The sequence below is a fragment of the Suricata suricatta genome, chromosome 12 (assembly GCF_006229205.1).
Source record: "Suricata suricatta isolate VVHF042 chromosome 12, meerkat_22Aug2017_6uvM2_HiC, whole genome shotgun sequence".
Taxonomy (NCBI): Eukaryota; Metazoa; Chordata; class Mammalia; order Carnivora; family Herpestidae; genus Suricata; species Suricata suricatta.
The window spans coordinates 64,631,657-64,650,348 of NC_043711.1; the positions used below are offsets into that span (position 1 = coordinate 64,631,657).

General features: G+C 41.2%; 2 protein-coding genes and 1 non-coding gene across 6 annotated transcripts in view; 2 read left to right on the forward strand and 1 right to left on the reverse strand.

Annotated features, from left to right (window-relative positions):
* The window catches only part of MGME1 (mitochondrial genome maintenance exonuclease 1), a 21,428-nt gene extending 12,696 nt beyond the window's left edge, over window positions 1-8,732 (reverse strand). The window contains exons 1-3 of one of the 3 annotated variants that reach the window (XM_029916303.1): window positions 7,652-7,878; window positions 6,455-7,034; window positions 1,986-2,202 (exon numbers count right to left, since the gene is read on the reverse strand). In XM_029916303.1, coding sequence (XP_029772163.1) covers window positions 1,986-2,202; window positions 6,455-6,965 — 728 coding nt within the window. In that variant the 5' untranslated portion in view covers window positions 6,966-7,034; window positions 7,652-7,878. Of the gene's footprint in view, window positions 1-1,985; window positions 2,203-6,454; window positions 7,035-7,651; window positions 7,879-7,919 lie in introns of those variants that run through there. The other 2 variants (XM_029916302.1, XM_029916300.1) reach the window with 2 other exon arrangements.
* The window catches only part of SNX5 (sorting nexin 5), a 26,074-nt gene continuing 15,327 nt past the window's right edge, over window positions 7,946-18,692 (forward strand). Inside the window, exons 1-2 of one of the 2 annotated variants that reach the window (XM_029916298.1) lie at window positions 7,946-8,078; window positions 8,321-8,400. In XM_029916298.1, the coding sequence (XP_029772158.1) occupies window positions 8,353-8,400 (48 nt within the window). In that variant the 5' untranslated portion in view covers window positions 7,946-8,078; window positions 8,321-8,352. The remainder of the gene's footprint in view (window positions 8,079-8,320; window positions 8,401-18,692) is intronic. The other variant, XM_029916299.1, reaches the window with a different exon arrangement.
* On the forward strand, window positions 13,692-13,929 carry LOC115275601. The gene has a single exon (XR_003901661.1). It is a non-coding gene; the product is annotated as a small nucleolar RNA SNORD17 (small nucleolar RNA).

Consider the following 18,692-nt stretch of genomic DNA (forward strand, 5'->3'; position numbering starts at 1 on the left):
TACAAATCATTGCTGAAAGAACTTAAAGACATAAATGGTAACATATCCCATGTTCATGGATTAGAAGATTTAATATTGTTAAGACGTTCATACTACCAATGTGATATATAAATTTAACACAATCTCTATAAAAGTCTCAATGACAATTTTTGCACAAATAGAAAAACTCATCCTAAAATCCATATGGAATCTCAAGGGACTCTGAACAGACAAAACAACCTTGGAAAAGAACAAAACTGGAGGACTCACACTTGCTGATTTCAAAACTTACTACAAAGCTATGAAAATTAAAATAGTGTGGTACTGGCATAAAGACAGACATACAGACCATTGTAAATGAAAAGACAGCTCAGAAATAAACCCTCACGATAGTCATATGATTTTTGACAATGGTATCAAGTCTATTCAATAAGGAAAGGGTAGTCTTTTCAACAAATGGTCCTTTTTAACAAAAGTGGCTATCCACATGCAAAAGAATGAAGTTGGACTCCTATCTAACACTAGATACAAAAATTAACTCAAAATGGATCTACTTTTGAGTAGTCAAATTCATAGACTGAAAGTAAAATGGTGGTTGTCAGAGGCTAGAAACAGAGAATACAACTGATTACTTTAATGGGCCCAGGATTTCAGTTTTATAAGATGCAATGTCCTGGAGACGGATGGTGTTAACGGTTGTATGACATTATGATGTATGTAATATTACTCAACTATATCCTTAAAAATGGTGAATTTTATGATAAATGTTATGTTATATATACCAGATTAAAGACCTTTTTAAAAGAAAAAGTGGGGATGGGAGATTTACTTTTAATAGCTTGGATTAACCAAATACATATATTACCTATTAAAAAAGTTTTTAAAATTTCTGAAACCTTAATTTTCAAAGACGTTCAATGTTCATATTCTCAATGTTGATACTTTTTGCTTAAAGAGCAGAAAACAAACATCAGTACTGTGGACAGCACTGTTAAGTGTTTGGTGTCAGGAACTTCTTGGAGGCCTTGGGTAGAACTGACCGAAAGGTGGCCTTGATTAATTTAAAGGGCAACTAAAAATAGCCTCTTAAATTTCTAGGCACATAGGCCTCTTCACAGATATGAGGCAGCTATGGCACAAAACTGGTTGGTTGCCTAAACAGTTTCCAGACTAACAAATATTCTGTCAATTTTTTTAAATTTAAATTTTAACTAGAATTCCAAGAGTTATACTCACAGGTGTTTCCCTATCTTGGTGTATTGCATCCTTTTGGAATACAGGTATCTGCAGGTTATATCTCCCCTTGGAATATGGAGTAAGTGGGAAAAACAGTAACAGCAGCAATTTAAAAAACCACAGGAAGTGTTAGCAAGCTCAGAGTTCCTATCTATGTCAAACACCACCTGGAAGCCAGGAAAAGAGTTGATTTTCGGGGCCAATAGATAAAGGTGCTATTTTTAGGGAAATGGGAAAAAGAATGCAGAAATCAAATTGGATCCTGTGGCTGTTAGTTTGCTCAGGCATGGGTGGGGGGAGGAACATGCTGGATATTGAAAACTTACAGCTTTTCTCCAGAAAATACTTCGATTTTGGAACACAGATTTACAAGAATTAGGAGGCTCTTCCTCCTATATCTATCCTTACCTCCTGCCCCATACCTAATTCTTTCTTTTTAATTTTTAATTTTATTTTAGAGAGAGAGAGTGCAAGCAGGAGAGAGGGCTGGGAGGGACTGGTGAAGAGAGGGAGGGAAAAAGGGAGAGAGGGAGAGGGGAAGAGGAGAGGAGAGGGAGAGAGGGAGAGAAACAAAGAGAGAGAATCTCAAGCAGGTGCTCGCCCGCCCGCCTGCCCCCATTCTTTTACGTATCGTATAGGTTTTGACTTCACAAGGCTACACCTTGGAGTAGGAATTCAGAAGAAGAAACAGTATTTGACAGGCATCATCAGTTCCAGCCCGTGTTAATTTATCTTCATACTTTGATAGAAAAGAAAAATCTAATACTTACTGATATTCGGCCACACAGTCCAGCAGACCTACATACTTTAAGGTCTCATGTTGAACTGCGCTTTCAAGAGCTCGCACTCCACTGACATCTTTCAGAATATGCTGGACACTTTCGATATATCCAGATTCGAGGTTCTCATCTCTCTCTTTCAAGTCCCCTTGGGGTGAAAGTATGTTTTCCAAGGCTTTATGGAACCGTTTCCCTTGTAAAAATATGTCTGAAAAGAAAATCAGGGGAAAAAGAAAAACAAGAACAAAGCTAGTACTAAAACACAAATACCTTAAACCTCCAAACAGTAAAATTAGAAATTATGTGTTACCTTTAAAGTGACGACCCCTAAAATATACATTTCAGCCTTTTGTGAAACCTAAGAATGCACTCCAAAAATCAAAGGGACTAAAATAGCTTGAACAATAGAATTAATTAAAATAAAGAATTTCTAGGATTAAACCACAACTACAGTTGAAGATCTGGGGTCAATAAGATCACACCTAGTTTAGGGTACTGTGAAGTTAAGTATCCATTTTAGTAACTTAACTGCTTGTGATACATAATTATTAGAAACTTAAGGAACTTCGCTCCTGTTCATAACTGTTTTTACAACCAACACTTAATGAACATAGGTAGGGGAATCCTCTTACTAACGGGCTTAATGAATGGCAAGGAATGAAAATCAAAGGATATACAAATTAAAAACAAACTGGATGTTTTGGGACTTGGGGGTGAGGCGAAGAAATATGTAACACTCTTCTGTACTTCTTTTAGGGCTAGAAGAGCCTAAAACAGTTGCTCTGTCCTGAATTTTTTCGTCATATGCATTAAAAAATTTGACATACAGTTGACATGTTATATTCATTTCAGGTACACAACATAATGATTTGATATCTGCATATCCTCATACACCCTTAAGAAAAAAAAACCCAAACATATTTAACAAATCCAAGAAGTTCTACATATTATTCATTTGACCCTTAATAAGGGAAGGAGACAAAGAAGAGGCACTGTGCTAAGCAGTGGCCTTGGCACTTTCAAAATATTATTTAACTTTTAAACACAAAAACCTAGCAAGATAAGAATCATTACTCCCAGTTAATGAATGAAGCCTACACAGTGCTGTTAATTTGCCCCAAAGCAAAAAGGTAGACTAGCAGCTTGGCACCAGGGTCCATGTTCAATTCCAATCCACTATACAACACAGTGAGGAATGCAAAATCAGGGACCATCATTAAGATATGCACAGAAGCACAGGAGGAAATATACATTCTTGGAGACACTCATAGAAAATGAGGAAAACAATCTCACCCCAAAAGGCAATATCAAAACCATATTACATTTGCCAAGTACTGTTTTACCAGGATTTTGAAAGGTCAGTTTTACCACTGGCAAAAAAATGGAATTGCTTCTGGGGAATTACTTGGAGAGTTAAATGACATTCAACTGAGGAACTGAGTTATTACCCTCCAAATTTACTTGGCTCAATTGTACTTATTGGCATACGAAAGGCCTACAAGAAATTTAAGACAGATGAAATTAAAACCTAGGTAAAAGTACAGTATTCATCTACAGATTAGCTTAATGAAGAACACAAACATGTTAAAAACAGGAAGAAAAAAAATGCCACTTCATCAACTGCCAAGCAAATAAACTCATTCTCCACTGTGGACTTAACCCCTGGCTGGGTTCTTCACATAAGAAGAGGCAACAAACAAGGGAAGCTAGATTACAGGATCCCTTAGATTGGAAGGCTCAGAAGTTAGAGAAAGAGAAATACATAATTTCACTCATACATGTAACTTAAGAAACAAAACAGATGAACACAGGGGAAAGGAAAGAAAAATAAGAGAAAAGAGAGAGCGAGGCAAACCATAAGAGACTTAAAAAAATTATTTTGAGAGAGAGCAGGAGCAGGGCAGGGGCAGAGAGAGAGGTAAAGAGAAATCCTGAGCAGGCTCTGCACCAGCAGCTCAGAGCCCAACTTGGGGCTTGATCTCATCAACTATGAGATTATGACCTGAGCCAAAATCAGGAGTTGCACACTTAACTGAGACACTCAGGTGCCCTGAGACTCTTAAATACAGAGAACAAATTGAGGGTTGCTGAAGGGGTATTGGGAGGGGAGACTGGCTAAATGGGTGATGGGCATTAAGGAGGGCACTCGTTGAGATGAGCACTGGGTTAAGTTTTACCTAAGCGATGAATCACTAAATTCTACTCCTGAAATCATTATTATCCACTTGATGTTAACTAACTTGGATTTTTAAAAAAATTAAAAAATTTTTAAGAAGAAAATAGATTGTAAGGCTCAGAACATTATATATGATTCAATTTGTCAAAGTAAATTTTAAAAGGCACACATTTATTGCAGAAAGCATCGTCAGAGCATTAATTCAGTAAATTAAAGGAATGAGAGAGAAATGTTTTCAAGTCCTAGTATATAAAGTGCATGAAAAAAAAATCTCCAAGATTCTGACTGCTAGAACTGACAAGATTAAAAACTCACTGTAACAAAAAACTGAAGAAACCCCAGCTCTTTCCACTGTGATCAACACTTACATATAAATCAAAGTCAAACTTTGTTATCCTTGGCAATCTTCAAAAGGTAAATTGATGCTTCGGAAATTGACCAAATGTTTGAGAGAATGCCAGCTCTGGGCACATCTCTATGCTCTAGCCTTTGGGAAGAGCAGGTGGAATTTATCAATACACTATTTAAAAGCTGCTTCTCCTGATCATTAATCTAGTGGGTTAAGACATGCTCCTTTTCTTTCTTTTTTCCCTTTCTTTTTTTACCGGTGGGGAGGAGCAGGACACTAATCTTCATGCGATTGCCCCCTTATGGAAAAAAAAAGTGATTCTCCCTGTTTCTTTAATTTTTTTATGTTTACTTTTTTGAGAGACAGAGTGTGATCAGTGGAGGGGCAGAGAGGGAGAGGGAGATACAATCAGAAGCAGTCTCCAGGCTCAGAGCTGTCAGCACAGAGCCCAAATGCAGGGCTTGAACTCACAAACCACAAGATCATGACCTGAGCTGAAGTCGGACACTTAACCAACAGAGCCTCCCAAGCGCCGTGATTCTCTGTTTCTTAAAATTGATCCTGAGTTAACTGAGAAACACATCAGAGTAATAATCTAAATCAACAAAGGTGATTATATGTAACACCACCATAGTTTTCTCTCTGCTTGGGATAGTGGAGCTTTCACATTCCCAACAGAAATTCCTTTCCTTTATCAGGGAGGCCCCAGACCACTTTTTTACTGTGTCAAGGGCTACAAGTTCTAGGTTCCCACAAGTCCCAGCAGGTTTCTGCCTTTACTTTTCTGATTCAGTAATTTCAGGATTCCCACAGTTATTACATTCCAGGTTTAAGGAAAATCAAAAACAACCTCCCATGTGGAAACAATGTCAATTCTACATTCTAGTGGCATGAATAAAAACTTAAGATGCTATTAGATAATTTTTATGTTGCTTGTTTAGAAAGCAGAGAATACTTTAGTCGTCGTTACTTATTATCTAAAGGCAGTTGGCCCCTGCATAGATTCTTGGCCCCACACAGCTGAGGAATGTTCTAAGGGATTAGGACCTTGACCATTTTGCCATGTGCAGGTGCTATCTATATAAATACTTAACAGATGTGACCACATGTTTAATGTGTTAGCCACATGCAGCTTTTTCTAAGGTGCCTCAAAATAAGTGCATTACTCTTAAAGTTAAAAATAAAAGAGCTTTTTACCACCTATTAGGAGTACACATATTGCTCTGGGAAGCATGGGCTAAGGAATGATCAATGTAAAACATAGCTTTAATAAAACACAACTAAATAATCTTGATGGGGACCAGAGAGTCAACCTGTGGCAATGGCCTTTCATCTTACCTTGCTTTCGAATGGAACCTGTTTCTAAGGAAACAATTCTCCTCACTTGTCTAAGAAGTTAGTAAGCTAGGAATGGATAGCTAACGTTTATTTATTGTTACTAATCAAGAGCATCTACTTATCTCAGTTTACCAAGCTCTAAAACACAAATTATGTGTTCTAGCTTATTGCCAGTCTTTAAATTTACATGTCAAGGAAGATAAGCAGAACAAGGAGGTTATTTCCCAGATTTTGAATAGCATGTCTAGCAAAATAGAATTCTGTTGTCAAGTGACTGATCCCTTTCTTTAATCAAAGAAAACAGGCAACTCTAATACTCAAGTTTGTAACTTATAAAACAAAAGAATTTTCTACATCATTTGTTCAAATACTTGATCTCTGTGCTTCAGTTTCATCTGTGAAATGGTAACAATAGTTATCTATGCTTCACAGGCTCTCATGATTTAGTTAATATACAGTGCCATTTAATGCTAATTATCATTTAAAAGTAGTACACCTCACTAGTTCAGGTCAAAAAATAGCCTCATTCTTTTGATACCAGTGCTCTATTTTCTAGAAAACATAGTAACCATATAGAATCAGGATTGAGACAATTACTTGAAGAATATTCCGCAAAGCCATCTTCTCCCAGTTCCTGAATCATCCGCTGTTTCCACCTCTCCAAATAAAAAATCTGTTCTGATGTCATGGTCTGTTGAAGGACCTTGGTCACACTTGGAACTGTATTTCTTTGCAAAGGGATTCTCAAAGGAATTACAGAACTTGTTGCGTTTGGCTTCATGCTTCTCTCTGGATTGTAGAGAGGACACCAGTTTCCTGGAACTTTTGCTGCCTCATCTTGCTTTGAGGGCTTACACTTACTCACAGGTCCATACAGTAAATTATCTTCCTCGAACAAGGATTCTGGAGTCTGAGCAAGGCCTCTGGATGACAAGACAGACTGTACTAAATCAGAGTACTTTCCTTGGTCCACTTCTTCATAAGGGTTCACTTTTTTCTTCCGGCCACAGGAATAAGAGGAAGTGGAGAAATCCACACGGGCTGTTGGTTCTAGAGAAAACCCCTTAGAACTTCTGAACTGCCGGCAGATGGTCTGAAACGCCTTCATCTTGAGATGCCTTTTCACTTCCCTCTAGTCTACTGGCAATGTTAAGAGACTTTTATTTTTGCATTCCTCCTAAAAAGAAAAGTGGCATTAGATACCAAATGTATTAAGTATTTGAATCGCCAAAATGAAAGCCGCATTAGCATAAGGCACTTCAACTTGTAGTCCATTAAGCTTTTCCGACGTGTTTGGACTAAAGCTATTTCCAAAGAAAGACTCTCTTAATAGGCAGAAGGTCCAGTACTTGCTAAATGTGAAATACTACAGCTTGGGGCAAGACGTCCCCGATATTCAATCAGAAGAAATGGGACGCCTAGGAAGGGAGGCGTGTGTGAGACACAAAACCATCGGTCCGGCCCGTTAACCATTGATCCCTACATACCAGGCTCCCTGCTAAGTACTCCGGGCAGACTTCTCATGTAAACCCTTACCCGCTTTAAGGGTGTAATGCTACTCTGACACCGTTTTGCAGACGTGGAAACTGAGTTTCTGAAGGGTCCCACCAGGTCCGAGCGGGTAAGCGGTGGCCAGCGGGGCCCACCACCGTGATCCCTAGACTGCGGCCTCCGCCTCCGCCCTACGTATGGAAACACGGGGTGGGGACTGGACGGCTGGGGCCCCTCGTGTGGAAAACGTGATAAGGAAGAGAAGGCTTAAATAGAAGCCCAGCTCGCGGCACGGGTATGTACCTCTGAAGCCGCCACACTTCGCTTAACTTCCAGGGCGCCAACAAACACTCGAAACCCGTACTTTACTCGATCCCGCGCTCGGATCTCCAGTTTGGCTCCGCCCAAGGGGCGGTGGTCCCGACATGCTCTGCGATGCTCATACGCCCCGCATCTACCTCCTCCTACGCTGCCATAGACACTCCCGCAATTCACGGGGAGTTCCTCCCCTTAGGTGTTAGCACGGGCTGCCCCAAATCGCGCCCTTACGCTCTCACGATATCTTGCTTACGTCACAGATCGTCGCCATCTTGGACTCTGGCTGAGTAATAAATTCTCCCGCACGAGGGAGCGGGCTTTCTTGACACGCGCTTTGCCGGGAGAGTGGTCGTTCCTCCGCGTCCTTGTCGCGGCCCTGCGGTCGGTGGCTTCCGCGTGGCCCGGAGCGAGGGTAGGCCCCGCGTAGCTTTTTTGCCCGGCTCCAAGATGGACGGCAGCGGGGTCGGGGGAGGCCGTTCTGGGGGAGCACGTGGCGCGCCGCTGGCCTTTCCCGGGGCTGCTGGGATGGTGGCGGAGTCCGGAGGCCTCCTGCCGCCGTCGGTCAGGGAGGCTGGCGGAGGCGGGGCCGCGGCCGCCCCTGAGAGGCGCCCCCGAGGCGGCGGCTGCGGCCCAGTCTCTTCTTTCCTCGCACAGCCAGGCGGCCCCCGCTAGAGGCCCGCGTCGCCATGGCCGCGGTTCCCGATTTGCTGCAGCAGGAGGAGGACCGCAGCAAGGTGAGGCCCTCGCCCTCATGCCCCAGGACGGGAGGCCCCGCCGACCTCCCGGACCGCCACATTCCTTCCCCGTCCCCCGGAGAGTGCTCCTGCAGCCGTGTCTCCCCGCAGAGGTGCCCGCCGTACCCCGCGCGCCCTCTGCTCTGTCCCCTTTTAAGGGCTGCCCGGCGCTCGCCGCAGACCCGAGGCGAGAACCAGAGTCTCGAGATGGGTCTTGGTGGCGCGCGCCCGGGTGGCGGATCCCGAGGGCGCGTGGCGAGTCCCCGGAGCTCCTCTGGAGACTCGGAGATGTGCTCCCACGCGGAAAGTTGTGAGAACTCTTAGTACAGACTGAACAGGGAAGGTGAAATCCATGTGACACGCCGCAGATGGCAGAATTTGGTTGTTTTCAGACTGTCGTCCCCCCCACCCCCCATATTGGGAAATCTCTCTTTGGGCCGAATACGAGGGAAATCAGTCAAATCAAATCTGAAGCTGTTCCTTCCAAGTTTGTGAACGCCAAGTGCGTCACTGCGGGAAATCTAATTTTTAGTTGGTCCTTTCCAGTACTTGCGGCACTTAACTTTTTATGTATAAAATCTTGTGTGTTTGTGTAAGCTGTCCCTGTGCCCCCTCAATCTTGAGGTCTAAAAGATAACTAATGCACAAAATTCAGATTATTATAGCCCAGTAAAGATTTAGAGGCCAGTCTCTAGGCTTTTATTGGTCATTTACACTTAGGGTAGTTTCGCAACTTATAGAGGTGAGTGCGAGCCACGACATTATGTGCAGAATCATCACCAGGAAAGTTTTTCTGACCGAAAATGAAAAAAAAGAAAAAAAATTAAAGGCGTTCTCAAATATAAGTAACCTGGAAGGCATCTCAGCGTTACATATACTTAGAAGTCAAAGACATCCTTTGATCCACTGGAGAGACTTTAGTCAGTACCGAAGTTAACCCACAGCTGGATTCTTCCAACAAAGTTACTGCTGCCGTGATAGTTGAGGGTTTTTTTTTTTTTTTTTTTAAACTGTTTGAGAGTGAGGTGCAGAGGATCTGAAGTGGGCTTCAACCTGACAGCAGAGAGCCCCTTTTGGGGCTGGAATTAAAAGGTGAGATCTTGACCTCAGCCGCCTGCGTGCCTCTCACTGCTTTCTTACTGAAATGAAATTGTGTGACGGTAGGGTCTTGATTGGAGTAGTTTCTTTATTTTTTTGAAAGTTGAAAGAAGTAAAGTTTTCTGTGTGTGGTTTTTTTTTTTTTAATAAAACGGAAGTGGGAACTTCAGACCATGATTTTTTCTAATCAACACGGTGGTTTTCTCTAGAAGTTTGTACTGAATAGGAATTTTGACAGCACTTTGACTTTATTTCTTTTGCCTGATACCTCCCCTCTTGCTCCAGATTCTGTTTTATACATGTCTTTAATTTTTTTTTTAAATGTTTGTTATTTTTGAGAGAGTGAGACACAGAATCCGAAACAGGTTCCAGGCCCCGAGCTGTCAGCACAGAGCCCGACATGGAGCTCGAACCCACGAACCATGAGATCAGACCTCAGCCCATCCTTAACCGACTGAGCCACCCAGGCGCCCCTCTGTTTTATACAGCTTTTTAAAAGGAATAAACTTTTGCAACTACCTTCCTGTTTGTTACTACACTATCTTGTAGCTGGCTTTTGAAATAATTTTTCCATCATGCTGATGCTCCAGCAGAATTGGAAGTTTATAAAGGCTTTTTCCTGCCTGTTGGTTGTGGTGGATACCCGAGAGGATTCTGTGGAATTTTTCCGATTTTTTTTTTTCAGATATTGGGAAGTAATAAAGTTAAGTAAAAGGCTACTCTAAAACTCAGCTTTATTTTGCTTTTATTTGTGATGCTTAGCTTTGCTGGATCAAGTCTAGGTGGTTTTCACTGAGCAAAACGGAGTTTGGGACTAGAGTGAAAAAACAGGAAGTCAAATCTTTGGCAAACTTCTTGCCATAATACAGCTTTCTTAGTCAACTGAAATATTTTACATTTTTACTGAAAATGATTTGTTTATTATGATTTTAGGATTTATATGAGGGTGAGGGTTCATGGGGTTTAAGTTCTCTAGTAAAATAGGGAATATAAATGATTCTTGAGGGTTTTTAATTCTTGTACAGTCAGTGCTCTTTTTGGCTTGTTCAGCAAAACTAAAAGGCGTATTGTTTTGTATTTGTGTACTTCCGTTTAGTTACATCCATTAGTTGAGGGTATTGGGATTTATCTCCTTTGCCAGAAAGCAGTTTAGGAGAAGAGCTATATGATTAATTTTAAGTAGAAGGTTTTCCCAAGTTTAGCTCCTGAAAAAGTTAAAATATTAACACCATTAGGCCTTCTCTTCATGATAAACTAGTATTGAGCTTCCCTGCCCCCCAAAGTTCTCTGGTATCTGATGGATACTAGATGGTGGAGTTTTTCAGGAATAGAGGAAAATTATTGGAGATGATGCAGAACTTTGTCCCTGCAACAATGATAGTTTTCCTAGCCTTAAGTCAGTTTATACTTCTAGGTTCTCTGGGCCTTCCCTTTGCCAAAAAGTCATTATAATAGCTGGGCAGCATGTTTGATTTTCTACTCACCGATTCAATGTGTATCTTTCTAAGGGTCCTAATTGCCTCTTGGATTTTTTTTTTAATGATTCTTAAATTGCTATTGGACTGATTCTTAACACATAAAAACTTAGGGGCTAGGTGATACCCCTCCCTACCTACTGCTAATACAACTTGGCCTTTCACTAGTTGGTTATATGGACTTTGGGTGGATGGTGTCTCTTCAGAGCCAGTCATTAATGTTTATGGTACTCCTCTGTTTTGCAGCTAGTTTAGTTTTTTCAACCGGTGTGGAAGTTGTAGGGACACTACTCTCTTCCAGCTTGGATGGAAAAATGACCTACAATTGTGTTAGTATAGGAAGAGTCTTGAACTTGTAACAATACTGTAGCAAGTCCAAACTTAATTTTTGTGGACTAAAGTTTATACTAAATGACTTCATTTTTCTTTTACTTTTCTAAGCTCAGGAAGTATTACTTATAAGAGCTGTCCAAACCTTAGTTCTGGATCAGTAACTTGCACACAGTGTCTTAGGATCCTCATTTGTGAACACTAGTAGGTGTTTTTTTTTTTTTTAACCTCAGCTGTGGAAAGAAATGACCAGGGGAGAATTCTCTAGATTCTGAGATTAAATTCTCATTTGGTGAGACCTAGGTTATGGCTAATATAGAGTGTTAGTTTAAGGTGGGATTTCTCAACCTGAGTATTATGGGCATTTTGGTCTTGATAATTTTTTGTTGTACGTACATTGTAGGGTGTTTAGCAATATCCCTGGCCTCTACTAGGTGACCACTCCCTTCTCTCCAGTAGCGAGAATAAAATTAAGCATTGTCAAATGCCCCGTCACTGAGAATCACTTGTTAACTTTTCTTTCTAAAATGGTGTGATATGAGTGGGGCAGGTTGTCTTATGGAGGCTAAATACTTAGTAAGCCCACTTCAAATTTTGTCAGATCTAGGATTGATAATTCCTAAGGAAATAATATGTTATATAAAACATAAGCATTGTTAACCATCCTTGATGTTAGCTTTCCCCACAGTATTGAGGAACCATACCAAAAGATGGTAAAAGGTGGTTTTCTTTAGCAGGTTCTGGGCAATTGAAGGTTACAAAGGGGCAGATCAGTGTTTACTGTGTTCAGTGCCCCTTTGGACAGTGGAAACCCGAGGCCCTGATCACACAGTACTTCCAGAGCGTTGTGAGCTGGGATCCATTGACTTACCTTTTTTTTTTTTTTTTTTTTTTTTTGAGAGAGAGAATGAGTTGGGTAGGGGCAGAGAGAATTCCAAGCAGGCTTCTCACCAAGACAGTGCAGAGCCCAGCACGATGCTCAGACTCACAAACTGTGAGATCATGATCTGAGCCGAAATCAAGAGCTGGACATCAAGAGGTGAACAATTAACCAACCAAGCCACACATGTGCTCTAGCCATTGAATTACTCTTAAGAGTATCTTTCTTCTAAAAGGTATGTGGAAATTGTCAGCTGTTTAATATCCCAAATGGAAGCCATAAATACAGAGGAGAGTGTGTAAGTTGTAGTTGGAGGCACAAAGGAATGACTGAACTTCTTTGCTTTAGAAATTGGGTCCTTGATCCACTTTTCCTTTCACAAATTTGGTGCAGTTTTTTAAGGGACTACCATGTGGTTTGGAGAGGAAGGGTAATTTTCTTAAGATAGTTGCTTATGTTAACCTGTGGTATGTGTTTTCTGCCTGAAGAGTTTATGATTTAAGTGTTTTGGTGGACCAGACTCCTAAGTTTTCATTTTCATTCTGGTCATTGTAAATCATGAAGAATACAAATGAAGATATTCTAGTGTTTTCACTTGACCTTTCATGGAGAGTGGTACAAAACTTGAACATTGTGCTGATGGGTCCAGGGAACTGGTGAGTGATAAAATGAAGAATTGCAATCTTTATATAAAAATGATCTGGGAAACATGCCCTACTTTTGACACAGCAGAAGAAATCCCACCACAAAGCAGACGACCTTCTCTTTGAATGCTATTTGTTTCTCAAATTTAGGTGACAGCTTAACCTCAGACAGATCTGTCCATGTTGCTGAACCATCTTCTTGGTGGTGAAAGTACATTTTTTTATTCTCAAACCTGTTTCATCTTGGGTTGATCATAAAATAAGATCATAAAGATAGGGTGGTAAATGTTCCTGAATACTCTCATCAACATGAGTAATGTGGAAGATATCAGGGTTTCAGAGGGCTCTGGATTTAATAAACTAGGGAACTGCTAGGAGGAGCCTTGATAGAGAGGCAGAGGATGTGAGCTTTGAATTTGTTGGAGCTACTTCCTGTGTAGCATTGGTGTTTTGCTTCACAGCAAAAGATCGGTACAAATGCAGTTCTCAGCTCATTAGTGAATGCACTCCTTTGAAAAAATAATCCAGATATCTAGCAAGTAAATGGATTTTTTTTACGTTTTTTTTTTTTTTTGTATGTTTAAGAGAGCTCAGGAATGAGTGGGGGAGGGGCAGAGAGATAGAGGGAGGCAGACTCCCAAGCAGGCTCTGCAGTTATTAGCCCAGAGCCTGACCTATGGCTTGAACTCACACACCATGAGATCATGACCTGAGCCAAAAGCAAGAGTCACACTTAACTAACTGAGCCATCCGGGTGCTCCAGTAGATGGATTTCTTGAAATGAAGGTATTTAAGCCAATAATTCAACTTAATCTCTTTCTGGTTCCTTGTTGGAATTTGACTAGTTCATAGGCTTGCAGCTTTGTGAAGTGATGATTCAGTTTATCCATTCGCTGAGTGCGCTGCACTGACCTTCTTCCAAGCCTCGGTTCCTGTTCTAGGAACTTGGGAGCTATGTAGCCTCCAAATGCCCTGCAGTCTGCAGTGTTCTACTGTGGACAGCTTGTGTGTTGGTAGACTACTGGTAGGAATGGTTGGTGTCAGCAGGGGTGGGGCCCTCTGGGTCCCATCCTACCAAGATGAGTGGTGGATATCTGATCACTTGCTGCAGCCCTTTATCTAGTTTTTAAAGCATATGACTAACTTCCATAACTATTATCTGTATTTGTGGCCTGAGATTTTCCAGAAGTCTTTGGTTCTGTTGTCTTTGAGGATTAAGATACGATATTGGCAGGCCTGAAATTTTATAGGAAGGGGAGATCCAATTGGTGTGAGGGAGGATGGAGACAGGAAGGAGATGAGGACAAATGACTATAAAAGTAGAGCTCCTACATTGCTTATACTCCATTGAGTTGTTTTTCATGCACCAGTGCTATGATGAAAAGCTGTGCTTGAATGTAGATAATAAACAGGTCTTGGTTATCTTTCAGGATGGAAGAAAATGTAAGTTTTCCGAACAATTGGAATAGCAATACTTGAACCATAAAGAGGAGTTTCGATGGCATTAGAATTTCTTTTTTATTTTTTTATTTTTTTTTAATTTATTTTTGAGAGACAGAGAAAGTGCGAGCAGGGAAGGGTCAGAGAAAGAGGGAGGTACAGAATCTGAAGACAGGCTCCAGGCTCTGAGCTAGCTGTTAGCACAGAGCCCGATGCAGGGCTTGAACCCATGAACCATGAGATCATGACCTGAGCCGAAGCTGGACATTTAACCAACTGAGCCACCCAGGCGCCCCGGCATTAGAATTTCTAATACAGCACTTCCTAATGACTTGGAACAGTAATAAAGTATGTTTCATACATATGATCATGTGAGTCTTGCCATTAGAACTAATGCAGATCTAGAGTGTGTCTGCAGCTGAGCATTTTTGGATTTACTTCCTTACTAATAAGTATTGGGCTAAGTAAGGTATATGTATCTTTCTAGCTGCAGTAGCCTGTTTTTTGGTTCTTGTGATCAAAATGAAAATCAGTTACGAGGCAGACTTCTTGTTTCTGTTTTGGCTTCATACTGCTAACAGACCATTCATGGATGACTTGTCATTGGCCCTCTCCATGACGGGTCTTAGTTCCATAGGCAGTGGGAAGGATAAAGCAAAATCCATCAGAGAAAAGAACAGTTTGAAGGGAAGACACTGATGTTGCATGTGCTAGCATATTCAACTCCTTACTATGTACAGAACAAGTTAGATTTATTTATTTTTATTTTCAAGTTTATATTTAAATTTTGTAATACTGGTTTCAGGAGTAGAAGAATTTAGTGATTTATCACTTACACATAACACCCAGTGCTCACTCACTCACAAGTGCCTTCCTTAATGGCTATCACCCACGTAGCCCATCCTCTGCCCTAAAACTAGTTAGACTTAGATGGCTTTTCAGCTAGCCCCCATTGTAGCAGAACAGTTAACTATGGAGGTAGTTTCTTTTCATTGGATCTTGTCTTTTTGGCTGTATGGTGCTAGTTTAAACTGGAGTTTGTAGTCTCCATAACATTTATTATATTCTGTAAGCTTTTTCTGTTCTCCCTTTGGGTTCTGAATTTCAGAATCTACCTTTCTTTGTTGTCCAGTCACATAGGTACCCTTTGCCATCTGTAAGCCATTAAGCCATTTGAAGAAGGGGCTTTGCAGATGGTGCTGTCTCATACCAGAATTTTGGACCAAAAGTGGTTTTCTGAGCTCCGACCTCTGCAGAATTGTCCTGTAGGCAGTGTCAGGCACCCCAGCTATGAAAGTGAGGAAACACAGGGATTCTTTATCAGTTTTCCTCTTTTTCAGGTTCTCTTACCAAAAAATTTGTGTTCTAAAACTAAATTCCATTTTTTTAAGCTCCTTTATTTTGAGAGAGCATGCCAGCATGGGAAGGCCAGAGAGAAAAGGAGAGAGAATCCCAAGCACAAAGCACAGCCCAGTGCAGTGCTTAATCTCACAAAACTAATGTGACAATCACAACGTGAGCTGAAATCAAGAGTTGGAAGCTTAACTGACTGAGCCACTGGGTGCCCTGAGAGTAGATACCTTTTAATTAAGGAAAAAAACTTTTTTTTAATATTTATTTTTGAGAGTGAGAGAGACAGAATGCAGGTGGGGGGGGTAGAAAGAGAGGGAGCCTCAGAAATCAAAAGCAGGCTCTAGGCTCTGAGCTGTCAGCATGGAGCCAGACATTGGGCTTGATCCCACTGACCACAAGATCATGGTCTGAGCTAGGATCTATTCTTAACTGAGCTTAACTGACTGAGCCTCTCAGGTGCCCCAGAGAAGATACCTTTTAAATTCACTTCTCAGGAGATACCCAAGGGAGCTGGGAAACAAACATTAATGATCAGATAGTACTGCAGTCGGCCTCCTTACTGATTTAAACAGCTATTCTAGGCATTTTGATTATCTGTGGCCCAAGTCAAAGACTGACCTGTTGGCCTGCAGTGCTAAACAGTACTCTGAATTCTTTCTTACTTGAGATAGGGGACAGAGGTGGGTGAATGGGAGGCAGTATATTGAGGGATGCCATCCACTTATGTCCCTCGTGCTGGTGATTTATTTAGCATGTACTGTGACGTGGAGCTATGGAGTGTTGGTTTTGTTGACTAAGCAGAAGAAAGAATGCTGACCTTTTAATCACAGTTGCACTTCCGGAGTCAGGATACAGGGCTGACTTAAAAGCTTTGAACATTTCACAACTTTTTACTCCTTGATGATTTATCTTCTTTGTTATCTGTAGGGTTATATGCATCAATATAAGAAAGTATGATTTAATTTGTGAATGAGAACTCATGAGTTGGTGATGGATGACCTGAATGCTTAGAATTTTGCCAGTAGCCCTTTTCAGACAAGTTTTTAATGCACAAATGCAGACTTGCTGTGTTATCTGGGATGTTTTTTTGGTGGTTAAGACTATCATGTCAGATGGTTGGATTTTTGTTTGAATCCCTTCCTGGGGATTCAGTCCATGGGTCCTTGATATCCTGATACGGCAGAAAGTCTTTTGAAACCTCTAGGGATTTTTGCTATTTCTCTGTGTCCTCATTGCAAAAAATGAAATTTGTATGCTGACAAGAAAGGAAGGCAGTGATATATTAAGTAGTCTGGAGTTTTACCTCTGTGTGGTTGAGAGTATGGAAGAAAGGTGAAACCAGAGGAACTTTTTTTTTTTAATGTTTAATTTTGAGAGAGACAGAGTGTAAGCAGGGGAGGATCAGAGAGAGACTTAGACACAGAATCTGAAGCAGGCTCCAGGCTCTGAGCTGTCAGCACAGAGGCTCACAAGCCATGAGATCACGGCCTAAGTCAAAGTTGGAAGCCCTATCGACCAGGCACCAATTACTGAAATCAAAGTAATTGTTCTATGGAACAAAAAGCAGTTGGGAAAGTCCATTGTAGCTTTGAATATAGTGCTTAAATGAACCCCATGTACTACATTACATTCCCCTGGGGTCCTTCAATCCTAATAATACAAAATGTAGTCTATGTGCCGTTTGTAGAGTTTCCTTGAGTGAGCTAAAATGGAATTGTCGGCATGTTCAAAAATTGAGCTGACTAGAAACCAGCATTTGTATCTTCTTCAGGAACTGGAATCTTAGGCAATGTGGCAATTGTTTAAATGCACCATAGATCTGTTCCATGGGTGACCCTATCTTTCCAGCAGTATTTCTGGTCTGTTTTATACTTGGCCTACTTCATCTCCTAAACTGCCAGATACAAACATAAGATAGACAGGATGGCCAGTATTTTCTGCACTCAAATTTTGTGTGTATTTTGAGGTCTTTTTCAACATTGTATTTGCCCAGTAGTAAGTTAACAGAAGGAAGGAAGCTTTTATCAGAAATGTCAGAGTTGTGATAAAATGAAGTGCCCCTGACCTTGGAGCTTTGTTTGCAGAGATCTCATAAATGGACATGTGAAAATTAAGCCAAACAAGCAAATATTTCATAGGAGTCATCAAGAATTCATTTGGAAGAAGTATGCTGTGATTTTACTAGTACCTGATGTTTGAAACTTATTTCTTAGAGCCATTGTTCTAGGGCTGATTGATTTTTTGCAATTAAAAATTTTTCTTAGTTGCAGTACTTAATGGGAAAGGGGATTGGCAGCATTAAAGTAGAAAAGAGGGGGTGCTTGGGTGGCTCAGTTGGTTAAGCGTCCGGCTTCAGCTTAGGTCATGATCTCACGGTTCGTGGGTTCGAGCCTCGCGTCGGGCTCTGTGCTGACAGCTAGTTCAGAGCCTGGAGCCTCTTCAGATTCTGTGTCTCCCTCTCTCTGACCCTCCTCTGCTCGCACTGTCTCTCAAAAAATAAGTTAAAAAAAATAGAAAAGAAATCCATGTGTGTGTGTGAGAGAGAGAGAGAGAGAGAATACGTTTCATCTTTATAGGCCTGAGTGAATCAGATTTTCTAGTTTCAGAAGTTAAACCTTGGTCATGAACTTTTTATTTTGAGGCAAAGAATCCAAAGGGACATACCTTTGTATTCCCTATTCCCTCATCTTCTTTTTCTTTTCTTTTTTTTATGGTTTTTATTTTTTTTGGAGAGACAGAGACAGTGTGAGCAGGGGAGAGTCAGAGAGAGAGGGAGACACAGAATCCAAAGCAGGCTCCAGGCTCTGAGCTAGCTGTCAGCACAGAGCCTCATGCAGGGCTCGAACCCATGAACCGTGAGATCATGACCTGAGCCGAAGCCGGATGCTTAACCGACAGAGCCACCCAGGCGCCCCTGTTCTCTCATCCTCTTAATGCCAGTCTTCACTGGGCATTTTCCAGGTTCAGTAATTTAGAGTGTTATGAACATGTTATTTCAGCACAGTTTACTAGTTGGCTGGGAGGGGAATGAGCAGTTTATGGTAGTGTATTGTCAGGCCCCATTTGTGTCAG